Source organism: Nannospalax galili, unplaced genomic scaffold (genome assembly GCF_000622305.1).
Source record: "Nannospalax galili isolate Female #2095 unplaced genomic scaffold, S.galili_v1.0 scaffold304, whole genome shotgun sequence".
Lineage (NCBI taxonomy): Eukaryota > Metazoa > Chordata > Mammalia > Rodentia > Spalacidae > Nannospalax > Nannospalax galili.
The window spans coordinates 92,884-118,288 of NW_008352325.1; the positions used below are offsets into that span (position 1 = coordinate 92,884).

General features: G+C 43.1%; 1 protein-coding gene across 4 annotated transcripts in view; it reads left to right on the forward strand.

Annotated features, from left to right (window-relative positions):
• The window catches only part of Cobl (cordon-bleu WH2 repeat protein), a 274,940-nt gene that overhangs the window by 67,517 nt on the left and 182,018 nt on the right, over nucleotides 1-25,405 (forward strand). For all 4 annotated transcript variants that reach the window (XM_008849261.3, XM_008849262.3, XM_008849264.3 and 1 more), the window contains exon 2: nucleotides 20,942-21,145. In XM_008849261.3, coding sequence (XP_008847483.1) covers nucleotides 20,942-21,145 — 204 coding nt within the window. The remainder of the gene's footprint in view (nucleotides 1-20,941; nucleotides 21,146-25,405) is intronic.

Sequence of the window (25,405 nt, forward strand, 5' to 3'; positions counted from 1 at the left end):
TCTCCTGTGGGCTTCATTTCTTATCATCCACAGTACATGATCCCTGTGCCACAGAACACAGCTGTTACAGCTTTTGGGATTGTCTGGGATTCCACAAAATACCATCAAAGCATGAGCACAAGTGCTATTTCTCCTTCTTCCCATCCTATTAGACAAAATGGCATTTCTCTTGTGCAACGTGGGCACTTGCCTATCATCTGAGAGCATTTCACATGACAGCCATCTATAAGACTTGGGTGTAATGTTCTCCGAGACCTTCTCTGATGGGTTCCTGGACCTAATTTTTCTCAGGCCATCCTCTGAGAAAGTGAAAGAGAAACTGCAGTAAGAAGGAGGGTTTCGTGGTTTGAATGAGTCTTTTCTACATTGCTTTGGTCATGGTGTTTTGTCATACCAACATAAAAGTAATACAGACAGGTCCCGGAGAGAATACCATCCAAGCAGCAAGAGCTTTATGATTCTAAATGGTTATAGAACAATACAACAGTGGTGGGGCAGGGGGTAAAGGGTGACTTGTCTTCTCCTGTCCAAGATGACTGATTTTTTTCCCAGTGCCAGAACTCAGTCAAAAACTAATATGGTTATCTACAGGTCATCAAGCAAAGGGGCTTTGCTCTGTGTAGCTTCTGAAACTGAAATCATGAGAGTTTGTTTAGAGGGTCATGGTCTTGCTAGAACCAGTTCCTAACTGCCTAAGTTCCTTCTGTCTTCATCCTCAGAAAGGACTGAACATTTGTGGATTTCAGTACCCTGGGGGTTCTGGAACCAATCATGGTTACATGAGAGGAACTCTACTGTTAGTTTCTGTCTTGGCTGAGGTGACAGGTACACACCTGTCAACAACAAATACTGAAGTTGTGGAGCAGAGAGGAATGCTGTTGGGGAAATCTGAAAGAGGACCTCTAGAATACCCTTGATGTGTTGCTTTTTGTGTTTCTTTTTAGCAGTAGGGTTCTCTTTATTATCTTAGGTATCACAGACAAGCCTGCATAGAGCATTATCCCTAAGTGAGGTAAGAGTCTAGCACATGTCCAAGTGCAGATCACAGTGTTCGCTGGGCATGCTTAGATGATCCCGAACCTTATTTGAACCAGTAAGATAAAAACATTTTGCATAGTGTCCTTTCTTCCTTTAGCTTATCCTTTTTAACTTTCATTTTGAAGATGCAAGGGAAGTTGGAAGGAGAGTACAAAGGTCCTGGGTGTCCCACCCCATCTCCCATATGTGACTTTAAGAAAAAGCCAAAACCAAGGTGAAATTGATGAGCACACAGCTGTGTGCTGCTTCACCCCAGAAGCCTCGCTCCAGGCCTTTCCAGTCACACGCTGTACTCTTTCCACTGTTCTCTGCCCTGCAGTCACCAGCTAACCCCTTCACTGTAATTTTTGTCATTTTGCAGATTTTCTATAAATGGAAGGTATGTGACCTTCCTCCTCCCTCCCTTCATTTTTGCAGTACTGTGGATGTGCTGGGGCCTTGCATGTGCCATGCAAGTGCTCTACCACTGAGCGGTACCATCCCTGTCCTATTGACCTTATAACCTTTTGAGATTTCTTTTTTAAACTAAGCATAATTTTCTTGGATTTCTTCCCTTTTATCGATGACTAGTATCCCATGGGATAGATGTACTAGAGTTGAACTAGTAATGACAGTCACTGTATAACAGCCTCCTAGATGGTTGCATTTGGGCTTCCTTTTAACTTTTAAGGATAAGTTCAACAAAGCTTTGAGAATTCGGGAAATATAATCTCTAATCGATAGCTCATCTCTCCTAAATTTCTGTTTCATAGCAGTCCCTTCTGTTTTCCTTCCATATGCACATACTAAATGTATTTTAAGTAAATTACTTTTCTGTGGTGCCATACAGCCTTCCTAATTATAATTTCAGTAACTATCACATTCTATTGATGGGATCACTATTCAGAAATCCTGGAGCCTTTCAGCTCAGCTGTTGGAACACATAATGAAAAGCTAGGATGGAAGCAGTGTGGCTAGGGTGAGCTCCAACACTGGGGTGTGTGGCAGTGCCCCTTTATCATGTGGGGTACAGTACCTGGGCAATCCAGCATGCTGTTTTTGAAGGTTATTTTTGTTAGTGGTCTTTGTTTAGACTTAATTTTTTTTTGATTTGGTTAGTTTATTTTATATGAATTTAGTATTTTGCCTGCATGTATATAAGTGCATCCATGCTGTATAATGCCCACAGAAGCCAGAAGAGATGTCTAATCCCCTGAAACTGTATTTACTGATGGTTGTTAGCCATCGTGTGGATTTCCTACAAGAGCAGCCAGTGTTCTTAACCACTGAGCCATCTCTCCAGCTCCTGACTTCTTATTGTAGGTGTTGTCTGGGAAGTAAGTGGATGGAGCTGGAGTCCAAGGCCCCCTGGGCAGTTCTGGGCTCTGGGAGTGTGTTGTAGTGGTTCTGAGAGTGTGGGCAGAGGGCCAGAGGGGCTTTGCTGACTGTTCTCACAGAGCCTGTTGGGCCACTTAGCTCGGGTTTCACAGCCCAGGCATCTGCTAGGAGGCCCAGTCTCTATTTTGAGAAACAGTCACAACGAGGTTATCAAGTGTCATATTTTCAACAGAGAATTAAAGGGCACCCAACACTTAGCTCTTGGTCCAGAAAATGCCTATATGGAATCAGACTGGCTGGTCTGCTGTGTCTTAACATTATCTGTCCCTCCTCTCTGCTGTTTTTTTGCTGAAGATACTTGGATTATAGCATATCACCTTAAAAAATGCTGTCTTTATTTTAGGCAATAGAAGTTCTGTTTAAGAACAGGTGCAAAAACAAGATTGTGAGATGATTAAATTGAGGGAGTAGTTTTTAGAGCAAATACATACAGATTTGTCAGCAGGAGTGTAGTAACTCTGTGTGTCCAAATGTAGGCCTAGAAATCAGACAGTCCTGTAAGACATGGGTGTGGGAAACTGTGGTCATTTGGTTCTCTGAACCACTGTGTTAGATGAGTCTGTGGCCCCAGGTGCCAGGAACTGGGTTCATTTTCCTGAGAAATTCTCAGAGCACTATTCTCTTCCCATCAGTTACTAGCGATGTGGAAAGCTGCATGTAGTCAGATTTCACTGCTTTTCAGTTATTTACAAAAGTAAAGAGAAATAGAGCAGGCTTATCAGTGAGCAGCCATGTTTGGGTTTCAGAGTATATGGCTTCCTATTTGGCTCCTGGTTCTGCTTTCTTTATCTTAGGATCCTCTGTGTCATTCTTTTCTTCACACTTTGCTAGAAGGAACTTAATACAGCTCTGTTCTTTTTTTTCCCACTGGTGGGGAAAAATACACTTTGTATGGCTTGTTGAAAGCAAATGGCCATCCTTAGTATTTCCCTGTTTTCTAGGTGTGGCATGTTGTTCTGAGACATACTTACTTTTCTTGCACTTGCCAGTTCTGCTGGTGGATCCGGAAGAAAACTGCTAATTTTGTTACAGAACTTTGAAGCTGAGATCAGTCCTTTTCAGACAACATGTCTCCTCCAGTGCCAATAGGATGACCATTAGTAATTAGAAAGGCCTCCCAAACTTGATGAACTTCATCTTAGCTAGGCTTGTAAATTTCATTCTTCCATGTTCAAGAAGTTAACTTCTGTTTATATTTAATTTCTACAATCCCTCTTGTGGCCCATTTTCCATTTTTCTAGTCATACATTGTGTGATTTATCTCTGGTGGTTTGCATAATTCCCTGCTATTGAACACTGGTCCATCTTGGTACTTTCATAGGATGTGGCTGCTAACGGTCAAGCAGCATAGGAGAAAGCAATTTTAAAATTTGCTTGTTATTTCTTAACAGTATCTTTTTCTACCCAGACTGCAGTTCTTGGGCCAGGGGCATCCATGTTTGGACAGTGATGATGGAGGTGAAGGGGGCACTGAATTCACTGTGGAAGGTTGGACTGTGGAAGTTTCATGACTGTCAGCTCTCCTATCCTGGAAGATGTTTGGGCAGGTCCTGAATATCTTCCAGAACTGTCGCATTTCTCAAAAGGTGAGCCTGCAGCCTGAGCTAAATCTTTCCAATCTACTGAAAACTCCCACAGGCCTGACTAAGCCGTGGAGCCTGGCTGGGAAGCCACTGCTCCTGCTGTTGGCTTCCTCTCTCCACAGGGTCTGCCTCCATGGCTCTGGTGGGATACTGAACAGGAAATGTCCTTAACTGATGGTCTCTGTAGTTCTCTTGCTGGTGGTATGGCAGGTATCCTGCCATGTTCATAGTTTGCATGTGAATGTATAGGACCCATACCCACTGTTCTTGTTGTAGATTCCTACAGCCTCTTCCAGCTTCGCTCCTTGTACGTAGCCTTCTTGTCCAGGCTCCTTCAAAGCCCTCTTGGCCTCAAGCACTTGCCTCAGGTTGGCACAGGCTAACATGAACAGCTGGACTCATCACCCCCCAGCACTCATAGGGCAGGAAGACATCAGTTGTGCTTCTTCCTTCCTCTCACCCAGGGGCCTTTGTCGCTGTATTCTTGGATTGTCCCCAAGCCTGCAGTTCTGTCCTATCTGTTGATCTCAACTTACCCCTGCTCTACATGTTTTCCAGGAGCTCTGCCTGTTTAGGGGAAGCTGGAGATGTACCAGGTGAGAAGGATAGTTTAGTGTCCTTACTGGACAGCTGACCAAAGGAGACTCCAGCTCCTGACTGAGCTCCCATCTTTTCTGTACTTGGCTATCAGGAGATAAGCGTGTTGCTGTTTTCTGGGGCTCCCCCAAGCAGGAGCATTCCTAGTGTCTGAATGTGGCCTTCAGATTCAGCTCCTAGGCTTCAGGGGGTGAGTGGCACAGAGCTATGCTTCTACACTTTGTTGTAAGAACACTTCCTGAAGACTCAAGCACCGGGAACTGAGTACACCAGGAACTGAGTGACCATAGGCGTTAAAGAATGGGGCGGTACAATGCCTTCTTGATCCTGTGGTGAAGGGTGCCCATTAGCCTCATCACGCAGAGGGGAAGGAGAGGCAACAGGAGGTTAATGCATTGCCGTGTGAGGCCGTGCACTTGTTCCTGATGCTGCTGCAATTTGAACACAGCTAGGGTTAACCTTTTTCCTAGTCATTTTCCTAGGGTTTTCTCTCCTATTTCCTGCCTTTGATTCCCACTTCCCACTTCCCACTGAGGGACCCTTTTGTAGTCCTGCAACTTTCTCCTTTGTAACTTTACTCCTTCAGTTAGTCACTCATTGGAGGCTGGGGGAGATTCGTAGATAGAGGCAGACTGTGGCAATGGGAGCCCACCAGAGTTCTTGTCACAGATGATGCAAGGTGTGCTGAATGCGGCATTGGAGTCCAAGGTAGATCAGACAGAGCAGTAGGATCTGACCAAGTGGAGAGTGGGGACCATGAGGCATTTGCATCAGGGAGGATGGCTGGAGGGGGATGTTCTTAAGAAGACACATCTTCAGTCTGAGAGGTGACCTAAGAGATGGTGCTGAAAGCAATGCAGGAGACTCCTTAGGAGTCTGTCGTAAGTATGTGGGGTGAGACGGGTACAACCTAAGCATCCATGGATCCCAAGACAGGGAAAGGGGGGCACTGCTCTGTGCCTTGGCAGAATTGAAATCAACTTGGCGCATGTTGGACCTGGGGAGAGAAGTAGTAGGGGGAGGAGCAGGAAGAAGATGAGACAAGAGGAGGAGGTGGAGGAGGAGGGAGTGGCAGAGGGAGCAGGAGAGAGGAGGAGCAGGAGTGGAGGAAGAAAGAGTTACCTGAACAGATAATGAAACACTGGCAGAGACCAGAGGCTCGAGCTGCAGTGCTGCTTAGAGAGTTCTTGTCTGGATGTCAGTAGAGTACAGCACCATAGACTCGGGCACCCACTGGGAGATACAGTGTGCTGTCGTCTCTGTAGTGAGGAAGGTTGGAGGAAGTAGGCCTCTTCCTGGGACCTCTGGAGCCTACTCTGTATTTCCCTAGGTCTATGCTGGAAGAGACCTGCATCCCTAAGGGGTGACAGAGGTGACACAGAACCTGGGAGTTTGCCAGCCAGGTATGGGGTCAATCCAGGTGACATTGCAGTTTACACAGAGAAGAGGGCCACAGCCAAAGACGGAGGAGAACTGACTGGGGTCACCAGTGTCCCCCATCCTGAAACCTGCTGTTCCCTCACTGGGCTCCTCAGTCCCTTGACTTCAGGAAAGCTGAGAACCCTCCAGGTTCACGGGCATGTCTGCCTGCATGTGTCCATCAGATCAGCAGCAGATCCTGGGACAGGGTATTTAGTAAAACCAAGCATATCGTTGAGCCTTGACAAACCAGACTGTCTTGTAAAGACTGTAAAGACTGGCTCCAAGGAAAAAATGAGCTTCTAGTTGTATAGCTTTGCAAAGAAGAAAAAACAGAACTCCTTGAGGAGAAGAAGCTGCTGCTTCATGGCCTAGAGATAATAGGAAGAAACTCAAAACACCTAAGTGCATATGCTATGGCAGGCTGTGTAAGGAGTGCTGACTCATCTCTCCAAGAATAATTAGGCATTTCCCCCAGGGAACGCCTGTGTTCTCACACTGGATGGCTCTCAGAAGGTTTGCACACTCTTGAGGAGGAAGAAGCGGGTTGCTGCAGGCATCCTCCTGCGTCTTCCTTTGTGTTTTCTGGGTTTAGAGGTTTGTGACATTAAACAAGGAAACCAAAACAATTCCTGTGTTTCCGTTCTGCAAAATGACCTGTGATCGTATTGCTGGGAGCACAGGTGGCAGCAGCCTCCTAATGTGACGTGCTGCACCAGGTGGCACTTATGATAAGTCACTGTGCTGAGCCTGTACTCTTCTACCTGACAGTGGTTTCTGTTCTTTAGCTTCTGGGACTGTGCTGGCTGCCACAGGAAGCCCCTGTTGGCCTCTCCCTCTAAGTGGGGTAAGCAAGTCCCCCAAGCCAGACCAGGGAACAGCTTGAGATGTTTGTGAACATTGCCTGGTGGTTTGGGAATCAGTAAGTTTTCTCCTGACTTCATTTGTTAAGAATGTTCAAACCTTAGCAAACTAGTACTGCCTAGTTTTTGACAGGCGATATCCTTTTTCTGTACTAGTCAACAATACAGCAACTCCAGTTTTCATCTGATCCTTGGAGCAGGAGCTGCCCTGCTCAGTGCCATGATGGAGTATTTGCTGATAGCTAAGTCATCCACACTTAGGGGCTCTTTCTTAACTTACTAAGAATTGAGTAATAGCTGTGAGACCAGCTCTCAAATGTCCCTCTTTGAATATGTATATGATGCGTGGCAAGATAACAGTGTCCCCATATATACTGGGCTCTGAGTTTAGAATTTGGTAAGGGCTATGGTTAGCTTTTGTTATTATGTCTTAGAGAATCCTATCAGGAAAGTTAATATTCTTATGTTGAACTACTGAAAGCTTTCTCCACCCCAGGTCAAAACTAAAATTTCTTAGTTTTCAGTGCATTTGCTGTGTAAATGTTCTTTCATTGTGCATCTCAAGGAGTTAGTTAATACTTGACTGTTGCACAGATAAGAGGGTTTTCTTTTAATCAAAAGAATAAAAATATTGGTTAAACTTGTTAAACGGTGGTCACTGAGCATTGCTTGTTTCCCCAGGGCCAGAGCTTCATGGGGCCGTCTATGTAACCTTTATGCAAACACCACCTGACAAACCCTCACTTCCTCTGTTCAGTGCTTAAGGAAACTGAGGCCTACGGATGACAGTGACTTGTCCAGGTAGAGTCATCTGCTGGAGGACACAGCACCTCAGAATCTGACCTGATGCCCTAGTGACTCTAGAGCAGGGAGTCATGTTTGCAGTTGTCAGAGGGTGTTGTGGGGCACAGTTTCCCTCTGTTGCCTTAAGATGTGGTGTTTTCGTGGGTAAACTGACATTCCCACATTCCTTGAGCAGTGTGGTAGGCGTCGTCTCTATAAACGGCTACCTTGTAAGCTGCCTTTGAATGTGGCCTCTTAGCCTGCCTGGTTTCGTACATACACATTCTAGCCCTCACTTATCTGGATCTCGAGTGTCATGTTGGTTTTAAGTTTTGTTTTAAAAGGCAAGGGCAGTAGTGAAGACTTTGGCAGGATCTTCCTGATCTATGTTTTCTGCGTTAGAAGACATTCTTTTCTTACAAGACATTCTTGTCTTAGAAGGAGCAGTGCCCTGAGTTTTGGAGATTCTGAGCTCTGAGAGAAGGTGTTAGGGTTTTTAGCCTAGGGTCCGTGACAGTCAATGTGTTTTGGAAAAGTCATATGCACATGGAAAAGATTTGGGATGTCTTCCCTGAGAGAAGGTCCCTGGCTGTGCTGGGTAGCTTCAGTTGTCAACTTGACACACCTGGGTAAAAGGAGCTTCAACTGGGAAATTGCCTCCATTGCACTGGCCTGTGGCCATGTCTTTGGGGTATCGTCTTGATTGTTGAGTGATGTGGGAGGGCTGCTGTGGGTGGTGCCACCCCAGGCAGGTGGTCCTGTATTGTATAAAAAAGCAGGCTGAGTGTAGGCCTGGGGAGCAAGCCAGTAAGCAGCGTTCCTCCATGGCCTGTGCTTCGGCTCTTGCCTCCAGGTTCCTACCCTGTTCCTACCTTGGGCTCCCTTAGTGATGAAATGGGTGTGACCCAGGAGATATAAGCCAAATAAATCCTTTTTTTCCCCCAAGTTCATATTGGTCAGAGTGTTTTGTCACAGCAATTGGAAGCAAATTATTTGAACACTGGCTTCAGCTATAAGTTCAGTGGAGTCTTTGGCTCTAAAGGCAGTGAGGATCCCTCGGGACTAACTGGGGCCTGCTTTGGCTTAGCTATCATCATGGGTATGTCTTTCTATCTCTCTGCAACTCCAGATCTTTCTCCATTTCCTGGGACAGTTTAAAATGGTTCCTGAGATTCTGTCTTGAGCCACATGGAGCTGAAGTTCTGAGGGGTACCAATTCTCTTGGCCAGAGCCCTCCTCAGAAAGAGGATGTATCTAATTGTATGCTGAAAACCTTGCAAAAAGTAACCCTTGTCCAGTCCTTTTCCTCACAGCTGCACCTTGAGGGAACCAAAGTACTAAGACAGGACACAGGGCCTGGATTTCTATATTAGCTTGATAGTTATGCTAGCTAGTTATGCTAGTTGTTTCATTTTGAAAAGTACTAAAGGTGGCGTGGTATAGTGTGCATAGCGGCTTAGGACAGTATCCTAGGTTCAGACATACTACAGCTGGAATGTTCTCTTTTCAGCTTGTTCCTTAGGCTGTTGATTCCCAGTCACCTCATCAGGAGAATGGAGACAGGGAATTTGTCCTATGAAGTTGCTGTGAATATACACACATACATATATATGTATACACACACATAACACATGGTGTTTGGCTGTGACTTGATGACTGGGAAATGGTAGCTGAAAAATAGATTGATGTTGGACTAGAGAGGCAGGGGTTAGTGCTGGATCTGAGGATGCCCTCTTAGCTTCTTGGCACCTCAGCAGTAGCACCTGACTGTCTTCTGTGTGAGTGGGGTTCCTGAAGTCCTCTGTCAGAGGTTGGCACAGCAGGACAGCTCAGCACAGGGGATTTGTTCCCATAGCTGCTCCTCCATGCAAATGGTCTCTGAACTGCCTTCCCTGGGCTTGTCAATGATGAACCAGAAAGTTGTGGTCCTTCTTTTCTTGGAAATGCTCTCTAGAGCGATGGCTGGTAACAAATACCCCCAAAAAACACAGAGCAGCTCATGTTCCACTCAAAATCTCCCTTTGAGGATGAAGCAAGCACAGTGGAATTGGGGGAACCTCTAGGAGAGAAAGGAAACTCCCATCTGCCTGTAGCATAAACATACCTGTGACACTGATTTTCTTCCTGGTCTGATTGTCAGGCAGACTATGTCGGCCGTGCCATGTTCCTCGAAAATGCCCCATGAGCAGGTGGTGCTGAGAAAGCGTCCAGATGGGGTATTCTGCATGCTAAACTGCAGGAATCACATATTTGATGCTTTCAGGAGAGTTAGTGTCAGCAAGCCTTTGGCTTCCGCACCCGTTATTCTTGGGTGGCTGAAAAACTGTATGCCTCACGTCTGCAGCCGATGGGTCTGACTGGAGAGAAACACAAAGCAAGTGCCCTTTGAATGCTGGCCTGGGGGTTACAGAGAGGTGTGCTGTTCAGTCTGCAGGCTCTGGCCCCCTCACTCTGGGCCTCTTCAGTCTGGATGGGAGCCTATAATCCCAGTGGAGTTTGATTTTATTTCATCTGTCTACACAGAGCCTAGATTTGCCTTCACTGAGCCATTTAGCCTACATTTTAGGTCCTGTGAATTTCACGGAGCAGATTTCAACCATTGTGCTTTATAGCTAAAAGCTATCAAAAGAAAACCCAGCTGGAAGCCAAGAGCTAATGGGAGAATTAGCAAGCATTACCTGGGAAATGGATGGATGTGTGATAATTTTAAGCTAACATCATTTCAAGCCATGACTGGTGACTTGCAATTCCAGAAATGTTTTTATATATACTTTTCACTTTATAAACAGTTCCTGCTGAGGCACACCCAACTTGAAGTACCTGACAGGAGTTTGGATTATATGCTGGTGATTCAGCCCCTGAAAAGCCCTGGCCAGACCTACCTGGTGTTATTAGCTGAGCACTTGCTTGGGTGTGCCTAGGAAGAGTCAGGCAAGGCCCTGGCCCTAAGGACTTCTGGCACTTGGGAGAAGTTCTGCCTTTTTAAAAGTGCCCCCACATCCCTAAATATAAGCCTATAGCTTGACATCAGCCCAGATCCTTGATAAGAACCCCATTAACTTGGTAGGGCTCATGATTTTTTACAACTGAGTGAAGATGACTTGGGGTGTCCATTTGAATAACAGTGGTCCTCTTTGTGGCCAGCCATTGGAAAGTGGAGGAAGTTAGACATTTTCTGTTTCTCACTATGACTGTGTTCTGTGAAGAACATTCAGAGAAGCCTTGTCTGCATCCATGGAACAGGGAAAGAGGACCCACTGGGTCGTAAGGCTGTGTGGGCCATCTACATTGGCAGCCTCTGCTTCCTAATGCACACATCCTTGACAAACCTGACTCTAAAAAATATCAGTACCATCCTCTTTTGATGGAGGATAGGTTGCGGAGAGCCAGGGTTGAGGCTTCATCACTCACCATCCACAGCCTGCTCCCTCCATCAGGGATCCCTGTCCTGGGGAACTCACTGTATCCCTCCTCAACCATATGAGGAAGGGGCAATTTAACATTTATACCTGCTCCCTCTTTAAGCTAGCAGCATTGCCTCCTCCTGCAGCCCTGTCACCAAAGAAGCTGCCTTTGGGGTTGGGGATGGGAGAGATGGAATCTGAAGGGCCCCAGAGAAGAGAGCTGCAAAGATGTGCCAGAGAACTCTGGCAATAAGATGGACTTCAACCTGTGAACTGTTGGTATCGTTAGGATGGAAATTTAATCCTAAGTACAACTTGTAGATTATGATAAGAAACATACTGCATAAAATCCATCTCTTGTACCAGTTTCAATTACACAGTTCACTCGTGCTGAGTGCACTTACATTGCTGTGAACTCTTACCATTCCTTCTGCAGAAGCAAAATGCTGCTTCCATCAAAATTCAACCCCATATTCCTTCTTCCCCAGTCTCAGGAAACCGCTCTCCTGCTTGTTTGTCTCTGTGAGTTGAACGGCTCTAGGGCCTCATAAATTGGACCCGCTACTGTATTTGTCTTATTTCTCTGAACATTATGTCATTGGTGTTCATCTTTGTTATAATATATGCCAGGATTCTCTTCCCTAATAAGGCTGAAGAGTACTCTGTATCTTCTGTTGAGAATTTGTTTATCCATTCATTTGTTGATGGTCATTGGGTTGTCTCCATGTTTTTGATGCTGTGAATCATGTTAGTGTGAACATAGGTAAACAAATACCTATTCAAGTCCCTGCTGTCAGTTCTTTTAGGTCTATACCTGGGAGGGCTTTCTGAGTCATATGATAATTTTGTGTTGAATTTTTTAAGGAATCACTTTACTGCCTCTGATAGTGGCTGTGTCAGTCTATATTCCCAGCAGCAATGCTCAAGTGTTCCTGTCTCTCCTTACTCTGACCACCTCTTGTTATTTTTCTGTCATACCTTAATACAGTGGTGATGGTTTTGGATTTACATTTTCCTATAATTTATAAAATTAGAGCTGGAAAAAAATTCCTACAGTCCATTGCCAAATCTTGTGCATGGAGAAATGAGGCCCACCTGGAATAATGCATTCTTAGGTTGGCATGCTCCAGACACACAATGACAGAAGAGGTGGGGGGATGGTTGTTTCAGTGTCCTCTGAGAAGAGTCAATTCAGTTTCCGTTCTGCTGTTGATTTCTTCTTGTCCAGACTCCCTTCACTTGGAGGCATCTCTGCCATCACAGACCCAACCCATCTCAGCCTCCTGGTCATTGTCTTCTAATACAGGTCCTCTGCCTGTTTGGAGCCCAGTGCTAGGAGTGGAGATAGAAATTCCCAGAACCACTGTAGAGCTCCCCTCCACACTCTACCCTTTTGGTTCTTTGTACCAGGTCTTATTGTGAGCATCCTCACAGACTCAGGCACACCTCAATTCAGAGTAGAGATAGGAATTTGGACTGTGATGTTGGCTTCTCTTACATTGTTCCCACCCCGCAGCCATCCACCCATCTCTGTTGACTTCAGGAAAATTTAGCTCCTTGGGAGCATCTCTGCCAAGCCTTCCTTCCTTCCCAATTAGGAAGACTCTAGGCTCCCAGCTGGGCCTTTCTTCCTACAGAATTCCCTGGGTAAGTTGGTACACCACTGATGTCACAGTCACTTGAAAGGCTAAGGAATGATCACTTGAGCCCAGGAGTTTGAGGCCAGCCTAGGTTAAACACGAACACACACACACACCCCAAAGGGTATTTGGGAATACAAATTTGACTTTATATTAGAATACATGAAATTGAGTGGGGGTAGTAAAGGATTTCAGATGGGGGATGGGATCTAAATCTGATAAAAATATATTGTACAAAATTCTCAATTTTTTAAAAAAGAGTCAAAAACAAGAATAAAAACATTCATCACGATCAAGTAAGCTTTATTCCAGGAAGTCAGGGCTAGTTATACAATCAATAAATTCTCTTCCAGAGTTTTCAAAAATACACATTTTTTTTGTTTACTTTTGTATGTGTGTATGTGGGGCACATGCATCTTTTGGGGGAGGTCAGAGCACAACTTGAGGGAGTTGGGTTTCTCTTTTCTCATCATGTGGGTTCTGGGGATGGAACTCACGTCATCTGGCTTGGCTGCAAGCACTTACCTACTAAGCTATCTTGCTGGCTCACTAATAAGTAAGTGTGATACATGACAAAAATTGACACAAGGACAGAAATCACCTGGTCATTTCATTAGATACAGAAAAAGCTTTTAATAAAATCCAGTATCACTTCATGGTAAAAGTCCTAACGAAAATCAGAATTGAAGGAACAAACTTAACATAATAAAGGCCGTATATTAGAGATAATATTAAATGAGGAAAACCTCAAAGCATTTCCACTAAAATCAGGATCAAGATAAAGGTGTCTACTTTCTCCTGTCTTACTCAATCTAGTGTTAGAAGTCTCGGTTGGATGACAAAAAAGAGAAAGAAATAAAATGGATATAAATATGAAGAAATTAGCTGGCTGTGCAAGTAGGCCACTTGAATCCCAGCACTCAGGAGGCAGAGACAGGCAGATCTCTGTGAGATCGAGGCCATCCTGCTCTACAAAGTGAGTTCTAGGCAAGCTGGGGCTACAGGGAGACCCTGTCTCAAAAAGACCAGGAAAAAAGTAGGAAGAAATAGCTTTATTTGCAGATGATGTAATTCTATGCATAAGAGAGCTTAAATACTCCACCAGTAAATTCATATAACTGATACTTTCAAAAACTCATACAACTGATAAACACTTTCAGTAACATTCTATGACATAAAATTAACATACAAAAGCCAGTAGCTTTTCTATGTACCAGTGACAGAGATACTTAGAAATAAACCAGAGAAACAATTCCATTCATATAGCCTCAAAAAATGAAGTCAAGTATCTTGGGATAAACCTAACCAAGTATGTGAAAGATCTCTGCAATGAAAACTTTAAAACATTCGAGAGAATTTAAGAAAATATTAGAAGATGGAAAAAAATCAATATTGTGAAAACAACCATCTAAACTTATCTAGAAGTACACTTTAATCCTAATAAAATACCAATACCATTCTTCACAGATGTAGAGAAAACCAACTTAAGATTCCTTTGAGGAGCTGGAGAGATGACTCAGTGGTTAAGAGCATTAGCTGCTCTTGCAGAGGACCCAGATTCAGATTCAGTTCCCAGAACCCGTGTCAGCTAACAACCACTTTTAACTCCAGTTCTAGGGAATTCAACACCCTCTTCTGGCCTTCTCAGATGTTGCATAACATGGGTGTGCTTACATACATGCAGGCAAAACACTCATACACTTAAAAATAAAAATAAGCTCCTCGCTAGTATAGTGGTTAGTATCCCCGCCTGCCACGAGGGAGACCGGGATTCAATTCCCCGACGGGGAGGCTGCTTCACTTTTATGGGGCTGGAGAGATGGCTCAGCGGTCAAGAACATTGGTTGTTCTTGCAGAAGACCCAGGTTCGAATCCCAGCACCCACATGGCAGCCAACAACTCTCGGTAACTCCAGTTCTAGGGAATCTGACGGCCTCTTCTGTCCTCACGGGCATTGCACGACATGGGTGCACATACCTGTATGCAGGCAATACACTCATACACATAAAATAAAAATAATAAATAAAATATTACAAAAAATAAAGAGAAAGAAGATTCTGGCCCTCAGCATGGAGGTGCACACCTGTGATCCCAGCACTTGGGAGGCAGAGGCAGGTGGATATCTATGAGTTTAAGGCAAGCCTAGTCTGCATAGTGAGTTCCAGGTGAGCTGGGGCTACAGGGAGACCCAAAAAAGAAAAGAAAAAAGATTCCTTTGGAAGCACAAAAGACCTCAGATAGCCAAAGCAGCCCTCAACAAAAAGTAACCCTGGAGGCATCACCACACCTGATTCAAGTTATGAAGAGCCATGGACTAAGGAGCTGAACAGAGAGTTCTCAAAAGAGGAAATAAAAATGGCCAAGAAATATTTTTAGGTGTTTAGAGCCTTGCGCATCAGGGAAAGGCAAAATAAAACTCCTCAGATTCCATCTTGTGCCTGTCCAAATGGCTGTCACCAAGAAAAAAGACTGGTGAGCTAGTGGGAGTGTAAACTGGAGCAACCACATGAAATTCAGGGTGGATGTTTCTCAGTAAGCTAAAAATAAAACTTCCATATGAGCCAGCTGTGTTACTACTGGGCAGCTACCCAAAGGACTCTGTATCCTACAAAGAGAAACTGGTTCCTCCATATTTATTACTGCTCTAGTTACGATAGCCAGGAAATGGAATTAGCTTAGATGTCCATCAGTAGATGAACAGATAATGAAAATGTAGTACACATGCACAATGAAATTTCATTCAACCATGGAGAAAGATGATTTTATTCAATTTTCAGGGAAATGGCTAGAACTGGAAAATACTGTATTAAGTGTGGTAACCCAGGATCAGAGACAATATTGCTTGTTGTATCTCATATGTAGAGCTTTGCATATCTGTGGCAGTGAGGAAAGGTAGATGCCAGAAACTAGAAAGGGGCCCAGGAGAGGGGAAACCAATGCTTTTTTTTTAAACCTATAATTAAATCTCAGTAAATGTTATCTATGCTATATTTAAAACTTTAAAAAGTCATGGTTGGTTGGATTGGCATCTGGCCGTGTATGAAAAATTTTAAATTCCTGATTATGTTCTATTAAAAATTTCTATTCAGGACTAGAGAGATGGCTGAGTGGTTAAAAGCACTGGTTGTTCTTGCAGAGGACCTGGGATCGATTCCCAGCATCCACATGGTGGCTAACAATCATTTATAACTCCAGTTCCAAGGGAATTCATCGCCCCTTTCTGACCTCTGCAGGCATTGCATGACATGGGTGTACTTATATACATGCAGGCAGTAAACTCATACCCCCCCAAAAAAAAATTCTGCTCAAATGTTCTTCTAGATGCATTTCCTTTCCTGATAAGCACTGCTACTGAAAATGCTGTGGTATTTAGTTTTTGCATATTTCCACACATTTAACTATTTCCATTGAGTTAGTTTTGGTTTTGATGCCTTTCTTTTTGTAAGTTATTATGCAAGTTTAAGCTTTATATAAAAAATTTAAAAATAAGACAAAGTTTTATGGGGTTTAGGTAGGTGAGATATATATGAATCAAAGTTCACTATGTAGACTTCATTTCTATCCCTAAAACATTTAATTGCAAAACATTTTACTCTAAATCTGAAAACATCTGAAATCTTAAACTTGTGGCTAGGGCTGGAGAGATGGCCCAGCAGATTAGAGCACTGGCTGCTCTTGCAGAGGACCCAGGTTTAGTTCCCAGCACCTACATGGTGGCTAACAACCATCCATAACTCCAGTTCCAGGGGGTCAGATGCTGCCCTCTTCTGTCCTCCGTGGGTATTGCATGTATGCATAGGTGTACTTACATACACACAGGCAGAGCACTCATACACAGAAAATAAAAATAAAAGAGTAAAACTAAAATGCTACTAGTCCCAAGCATTTTGGATGAGAGACGTTCAAGCTGTACAACAAATATGAAGTATAGTGTGCTATAGAGTGAGGCCACACCCAGCAGTGAACCTCACAGCTCCTGCCTTCTGAAACTGTGGTGTACCCACCGTTCTACAGAAAGACTGCTAGAATGGGCTGGGGTCAGGTGGTCCACATGTCCCACACTCACAGAATTGCTTTCTCTCCTGGATCCCTGTGACCAGAGCTATTGACTTGGGTCCTTAAATCCACACACACTTCAGGCATTGTTTTCACATGGAATTTTTAAAATATAGTTTTCCAAAGATGAGTTTGTCTTTCTGTGAAGTAAAAGCATAAATTGATCCATCTATCAACATACACAGTATAGCTTTCTATAGTATATTAATTGCGTCCCTCAAATGAAATAGAAATTGTATGAACACCCTTGCTGTTTTAACATTTGTTCTAAAGTTCTAAAAGAAGTGTTACAATCCATGAAAATAGACCAGTTTTCAAATGTTAGGAATTAGTTGGTCAGTGGTGGGCCCAGGGCTCTTTCAGTTCCCTTGGGGTTTCAGGCTGAGAATGGAGATGTAGAGATACTTGGTTCTGGTCATAGGTGTGCCCAGGCCTGAAGCATTCAGAGATGAGCACTCAGAAACTGTGCTCTTTGAGAGAGCAGAATATATGACAGGAGAGGACCAGGGCAGAGTGAGACCATGCTTGTGGGGCTGCTGAGAGGTTTCCTGCTGCTGTGAACTGTGGACCAGTTGTCAAGAGTGGAGGAGATTGGAGAGAGGTTGAAGGGTTAGTGCAGATGTTCAGACTCCAAAGGTGTGGTTATCAGTCTACAGCCCTGAGCTGGAAGGTCCAGGAATCACTGGACCCAGAGGAATGGAAAGCCCATTTTTGTTGTGACAGTGTTCAGTGCCTTACAAGTTTCTTCTTTTAAAAGGATAACTAGAAATTTATTTTGCAGTTGTGAATGATTGTTTTTCTTAAATGTTGACTAACTTGATGTGTGTGCATACATGATGTATACACACACACACACACACACACACACACACACACACCCCACAGTGTTGGGCAAACAGCTCTCCCTGGAGTACATGTAGCCTTCCAAATTGTAGGTCAAGCCAGTCAGAGTCCAGGGGTCCAGCTGGGTGTTTTGTGGGGTGTGCTGTGATCAAGGGAAGGCCTGAAGAGGAAGAGCCCTCAGATTGTACGCTATAAATACTGTGAAAAAAGGAGTCTAAGAGCAGAAGAATTGGTTGGAAGGAGGAAGGAAGCTAGTTATGTGATCATGCATTTGTGAGGTTTTGGAACAGTGGGGTTATCAATAGGAGAGAGTGGATGAAGTGACATCACAAGGTATCTGGATGTTGGGGATAGATTGCTATTTGCAATGGACAAAAGGTTGTGGATGAAACCTATTGCCGCTCTCTAGCCTCCCCTCGCCTCTCTCTAGCCTCCCCCCTCACCTCTCTCTAGTCTCCCCCTCCTCTTACCTCTATCTCACTCCCCCCCTTCCCTTGCCTCATTCTAGTACTATAACCCTATAATAGCACTGGTTGAATACATCCAGAGCTGCTTCCTGCTTGACTGGAAAAATATATTTCCTAAAAATTACCAAATACATTTTTTTGTGTGTGTGACAGGTCCTTTGGGAGGTAATTCAGGGACTGGTCTTAAAGCTAGACTCATGGTTAGTTATTGAATATCTATAACCTGTTTCTTTGGCTTGATATTTCAATTTCTAAAATGGGATAATAGCTATTTTTTCTCAAAGAGACTGGATAATACAGGGCTTAAAATTTCAGGCACTGGTGTTGACCATCTGGGTTCGAGTTTAGCTCTCCTTCTCTGGAACATTTGGAAGCACACTCCATTCCTATCTATAAAGCTACATAGCAGGAGGAACAGTCTTGCCCCTAAGAGCACGGCACAGATAGAAACATGAGTTAATAAACAATGGCCTCAGATAGTACAATATATTAACTACTTTATTTTTCTTTATTTTTTAATTATTTTGTCTCATGTAGCCCAGGCTGGTCTGGAATTTGCTGCCTTCCTGCCCCTGCCTCCTGAATGCTGGGACTGCAGGTGTGCATCACTACACTGTACCTTTTTGCTTTTTTATTTCTATAAATGAAAAGGATAAGCAATAACAAAATGTAGCATTAACTCTAGGTATTATGATCTATATCTAAGTGTTTTATCAAAAAAAGGAAGTTAATTTATACCTTCTTATGACAGCATAGGATAAAACCTGACTCTTACTAAGCAGACCCATGTCAACTATGGCAGGAAGATCTGTAAGTTCACAGACTCTTCTGGATCCTATCTGCTGTTCTGTTTGTTCACATTTCTAAATGACTTCTTTCATTTCACAAGTAATACATATATAAGTGATGTCATAGAAAGTTAGAAAATGCAGGAAACGGCAGCAGCAAAGCGTATGTCATATCTGAATCCAGAAGCTTCTTCTGGCCATTTTTGCTGCCCTTCTGTACTGTCAGACAATCTACACCTATTTTGTCGTTCTTGTTAAAAATGTTTTCCTAAACAAATATTTTGAAGCTTTTTTTTTCCCAAAATCTATGTTTTTTCTTGCTGAATTATGTTTTTAACTTTTAGTGCCAGCATATTATTATAATAGTTTATTGATATTTTATTGATATGTTGCATTAGTTATTTAACTTATTGATTGGTAAGTAAATGGTTAGATTATTTGTCTGTCATTGGAATTATGTCATCATCCCCTATAATACAGTTTCATGGGATTATCTCTTAATATTTGTAGAAGCAGCATTCTGTTCTAGTGTTCTAGTTTCTAGGTAAGCTTCCATGCTCCCACCACAAGAGCCCATTAAGCTCTGAACACACAGTGGCATTTCTAGTTCAGAATTCCAAAGTCGTCCACAAAGCTCTCCCCAGACAACGTGGACAGCTCTGTCACAGCAATACTCCGTGTTCCTGGTACTAAATTTCTGCTCTAATTTGCTTTCTGTTGCTTTGATAAACACATAACCAAAAACCAACTTGAAGAGAAAAGGATTTATTTCCGCTTCCAGCTCAGAGTCCATCACTGAAGGAAGTCAGGGCAGGAAATGAATCAGGAAGCTGGAGACAGGAACTGACTTGCTTCCTCTGGTTTGCTCATCTTTCTTATACAACCCAGACCCAGCTGCCCAGGAATGGCACTGTCCACGGTGGCCTGGGCCCTGCTACATAAATTAGAGATCAAGAAAATGCCCCATAGACATAGCCACAGCCCAGTTTGATGGGGGAAATTCCTCAGTTGAGTGTGCTCTTTCCAGGTGTCAGTAGTATGTGTCGGGTTGACAGAAACCAATCAGTACATAATGTATTTGAAACTGCATGTCAAAATTTCTCTAAGAAGTCTGCTGGGCATCACAGTTCAGGGTGCATGGAGGGCTCCCACTGTCTCTGTGTAGGCTGGCTAGGGCTGATCAGTGTGGGAAAGAGGCAAGCAGGAGTCCTCGGGAGCCAGCTAGGTCTGGTTTCTACTTCTGCCTGACATTGGGTGATTGAGACTTCAGGTGAGTTACAAATCTCTCTGGGTTGCAAAATATTTTGAGATCTGATTAAAGTAACTATTGAATGAACGGATGATTAGAAGGTAAATTGTGAAGGTTATTATAACACAGATCCTAATGATTGCTAAGTACTTAGTAAATACTAGCTCCTATTATAATAAAATACAGAGTCTTTGTAAATTAAAGGGCTTATACGTGATGATCAGGTGCTCAGTTCAAAATCTGGTAAAAATGAAGAGGAAAGAACTGCCATCCACATGCTTTTGCTGCCCCGCAGCAACATCCATCTAGTGCCCGTATTGATGACAGTGGACTGAGGGTCTTTCTGGCTAATGTTGGATGGCTCAATTTGGTCTCAGGGGATCTAATATCATAGATTTATGGATTATAGGCACTCAGAACTGGTCCTGGATCCTGAGCTGGGGCAGGGTAGAGGCAAGAGCCTTGTAGACCACCAGGATTACCTACCTGCTTACGTGTGGTGAGCCACCAACTCCAATTCAGAAACGGCCAGGCCAGTAAACTTGACTACATACACCTGCACCTTGACCAGATGCTGACCACATTTTTAGGATGTTTCCTTTCAGAAGCACTGGCTTTCAAAAATGCTTCTTGCATTATTTCTTTGAACTGGCTTAGGTTTACTTGTTTAGGGAAGATTTTTATCTGTCACTACTAGAGATTGCTGATTAACTTTAAAAGGGCCCCGCTGCTTGCAGCTTATTTCTGAAGCAAGCCATGTATCTTTGTAAGAATGAACCATTTGCAGAAAAATATAAAACCCTCACCCAGTGCTTCTGTGTTGTCATTTTCTAGAAGAAAGATGAAGGCCCGTGCTCCACCACCCCCTGGAAAACCTGCTGCCCAGAGCCTCCACAGTGAACAGAAACTTCCTCGGGATGCCACACTCGGCTCACAACAGAGCCTCAGCCACATGAAGGAGGCGCTACAGAACAGCACCTTAGATGTCACTGTGGTTCTGCCCAGTGGGCTGGAGAAGCAGTGTGTGGTCAGTGGGAGGTAAGACCTGGCACCTGGGTGGGGGGTCCTGTGCTTCTTCTCATGTGCAGGTGGGAAGAAAAGAAAGTGGGTAATGGACATGTTGCACTGAGTTCCATGTTGAGTCTGACCCAGGTCAGCCTGCATGGTATGAATTGGGCCTATATCACAGCTTAGGAGATTCTGAACAGTCCCACAGGGAAGGAGTGTGTGCTAACCAGTCTGGCCAGTCTCTCTATGAGCCTTTGGAGAGTTAAGAGTGAAAGCCCATCCTGCTTTAGAGTTTGGGCTCAGAGAAAAGGGTGATGGTGGATTTCTGTATGCAGCTCCAAGAAAGTGACCAAAAGCTCCTGGGTCAGCCCAGCTACCTCAGCATGCCACCAGCATTCTCGGCACTGAACTTCCACCTAGCAGGGCAGTCTCCAGAATGAGCCCCTCAAGTGTCCGTTTACAAGCAGACCTTCAGAGACAGTAGTGCAGTGAAATCAGTTTAAGTTTAGATTAAGGAATAAGCCCAGACCTGCAAGTTTTAGATTTAAGGAAGTTAATTCTCATTGCTTTCAGTTCCCCCAAAGTCCTATTCTTTAATAAAAACTTAATGTATACTAATTATACACAATAATGGGGCCCTTCCTCTTCCATGATAGGGTATCAACTAGATGCACAGGTAATCACAGCTGCTGTGCATTCAAGAGTGCAGCAGCCATGTCAGGGCTGAAAGTTAGAGTTCCATCCTGCTCCCTGCTCTATGTAACTCCTGTTTTTGCATTCTTTCTGCCCTTTCTTCCAAGATGCTCCTTGAGCCTTGGTGAGTGTGATACAGTGTCTCATTTATGGCTAGGAATTTAACAGTCATTTATTCTCAGTACTTTGACCAGTTATGAGTCTTTGCAGTTGCTTCTGACCACTATAAAAATAAGAATCTCTGACCAATGTTGACAGCAGTGCTAATCTATGGGCATAAACATAGTTATTTAGAAGGCAATTTGATGGGTACATCATGTCCATTTAGCAAAACAGCAGCATAAATTTCCCCACTAGGGCCCATGGCCTCCCCAGCCATGGACTTTTGACTGATTGTACAGTACCATACATGAAAGCAATGAGAGTTTTATTGCCAGTAGAACTTCATACGTTATGTTTGATATCAAAGTATATCGCAGTTATCTTGTTTGGATAGTTTGTGCTACTATAATTGTTGTTATAACTCAGTCCATGAAAAAAATGTTAATAAGGTCACAGAAAAAATGCAAGTGTTGACACATTTTATTGTAGAGAAATAGAATGATCAATTATAAAACTTTCAAGCATAAAAATATATTGTGTATCTCTGCAAAAGTGAATGGAAACAATATTTCTAGGAGAAGCAGAAGAAATGACATAAACTGTTCACTCTGCAAGTGCACTTGGCTCAAGAATTACTAAAATGATGGATGGCTGTTTTTGTTGTCCTGGACCCATTTTCAAAAGCACTAAGAGTTTCATGTATTGAATTTTATGTATTTTAAAGTACTAGTATTTGGGTAATGCTTGAAGCTAGCCAACCCTTTGCAACTATGTTATTAGTTTATTACCTAATTACTTTATAATGAAAAATTTAAAAATTATTTCTTGAGTATAGCTGGATATTGACCCTGGTGCTTTGGGCATATGCTAGGCAAGTACTCTACCCAGTCCTGGGTGGGAATATGTACATTTTCAAATTTATTTTATGTGATATGTGAACAAATTGAGGAGTCTTGCTTCTAGCCTCAGTGTACCTAGGACTGGGACTGCTATGTTCTAGGAGACCTTGCTCATAGTTGGAAGTGGCAGTATCACATTGTTTTTTGTAGTAGACCCAATATAGTGTAAGAATTGCTTTTTAGTAGGTTTCCTCCTGGCACACTGTCACCTTGGCACTAAAGAAGGAGGTGCCCAGACCTGAAGCTGCTATCTTGTGGGTTTTCTCCAGGCCCAGCTCACAGGCTTTATGTGCCAAGAGTCAAATTACAAGAGTTTCTGTTTGTTTTATAGAGTGGCCATCACTGTTAAGTACACATTTCCTGTAGCCTTAAGGAGTGCATTGTACTACCATAGTCTTAAAAATGATTTTAGAATATGCATAAGATTTTACCACATGTTTACTGTTTACAGTAAGCATATCACATATTTACTGTTCTTACATTTTGTCCCACTTGCTAATTGCTACTTTTTCTTTTTCTAGAATAAAGTAGCTTTGTGGCATCTGGATACAATAATACATGAATCTACTTTTACGAACATATGAAGAAAAGTACAGTTCCTTCCAGAATGTGAAAATACTTTCAAAAAATGCTTTTAAACTGAACACATATTCATTATACCTCCATTTTTTTCTTCCCTATAAAGCAGAAGTTGCCACTGTGCAGTTTTGTAAAATAGTTCCTGAGACTAGGTATAACCTTATGATTATTCAAATAGTGTTCTCTCTCTGAGTAATGGAGGTTTCCTGTAGGACAGGAGAGTCAGAGCGGCAGCCTGTGAGTGACTTTCCAGGGCTCCTTTCTGGGAGGCAACAGGGGATGGCGGCACTTCTCACTTTGGGAATCAGTTATGCATCTTACACGTTAGTGATGCTGAAATGGCCTGATGTCAGACTCTGGACTCTTGTTCTTTTTTTTCTTAATGTTTTTGTCTTCTACTTAAATGGTAGCTCTAATAAAGAACATGGTCACCATGCCATAAACTAAGCAACCACAAAGACCCTCACATTTCCTGACATGCAAGAGTCTCCTAAAGAAAACATACTAGTAACTAAATGCAGATCATAGTCATTTAAAAAATTTGAACTGCTTTAGAAAGAGAAGTAAAAGTCCTAACATATTAAGAATGTGTTGATAAGTTCTTACATATAAAGACATAAGGACTGACCTTGGGGCTGTTCTAAGGAAGAGGGCCTGACTGACAGACATTTCAGAAAAGCATTGTCAGCTCTCAGGACAGAAGTAGGAGGTTGCCAGCAGTCCCATTGCTTTAATTGGGAGCACAGGTAAGGGTAAGATCTTTGAAGAGACAATACCCAAAGCCCCAAGGGAGCTGCATAAAAGGTTCTTAGGTATTGACATTTTTGGACCCTGTCATTTTGGTGTAGGAAATTAGTCACATCCACATCTGTTCACACAGCCGAGGGGCAACTGGCAGGAGAAGACAAGCAGGTTTTTTTTTTTTTTTTTTTTTTTTTTCAGAATAGAGGAAATCTCCCCCAGTGTTCAGTCCTGTAATTCCACCCCTAAGACAAGTTTATACCTGTGCAAGGAATTTCAGGTCTTGAGCCTTGTAAATGCACTGCAGGACATTCACAGCGTAATTATTAGGCCTCTAAGCGAACCTACTAAAAATAATTGTAATTGATAGAATGAAATTATCAAAATTTATTTTTAGATTTAAAAAAATGGGACTCTCTTGTGAAGAAATAACAAGATTAAGGAGCTAGAAATTATAAAGTGCTTGCCGTTTTAGGGAAAGGTGGACACATTTTTACCAAACACACAGCTTAGTAGTTTGATCCAAGGCACTGAGCTTGTGTTCATGGTGGTCATATTCCAGTCTCAGTGATGGGAAGTATCGTTTTGTGGCCTCTTGATAGATTAATAAATATTAAAGTATTCATTTGTCCATTTATTAACATATGTATTAAATTACAAGCTCCTGTGAGGCTCTGGGCAAAGGGCATCTCAGAAAGACACAGAATTTTGCAGTATAGCCAATTGAAGACACAGGTAGATCCATGTATGAGAGTCTAGACTGAGGAGGGGAGGCAGATGGGCCTGTACACACAGTGGTTCTACTCCAGTTTAGAAAAGTTATAAGAAACCTTGCCTCTGAGGACTAATTTTCTTTAAGCACAAGAAATGATAGACTTGTATTAAAAGGAGTATGTGAAATTTACATGAATATTTAAGGCAACACAAATTGATGACTTTAAGGGTAATTAGGATGTGTCCAAGTCTGCTAGGATGCACATTGTCTTGTCTACTTAGTGAGGCTCATCTACAAATCATGTGCCCTCTCCTATAACCTGGACACACAAGGATCTAGACCATGAAGAAAGGTGACCTCCAAGACAGGTCAGAAATGATATAACCAGAGTTAAGAAAGGGCAAGAGTACCGTGGTCAGCAAAGAGATACCTCTGAGGTGGAACCTGTCCACACCTGCTCAGATATCCCATCTCATCTAGTATCACGTCTGAACAGTATCACTGTTAGGTTTTCCTAAATTCCCAGCTTAAGCTCACTCCTCTCTCCAGATAGAGAATTCT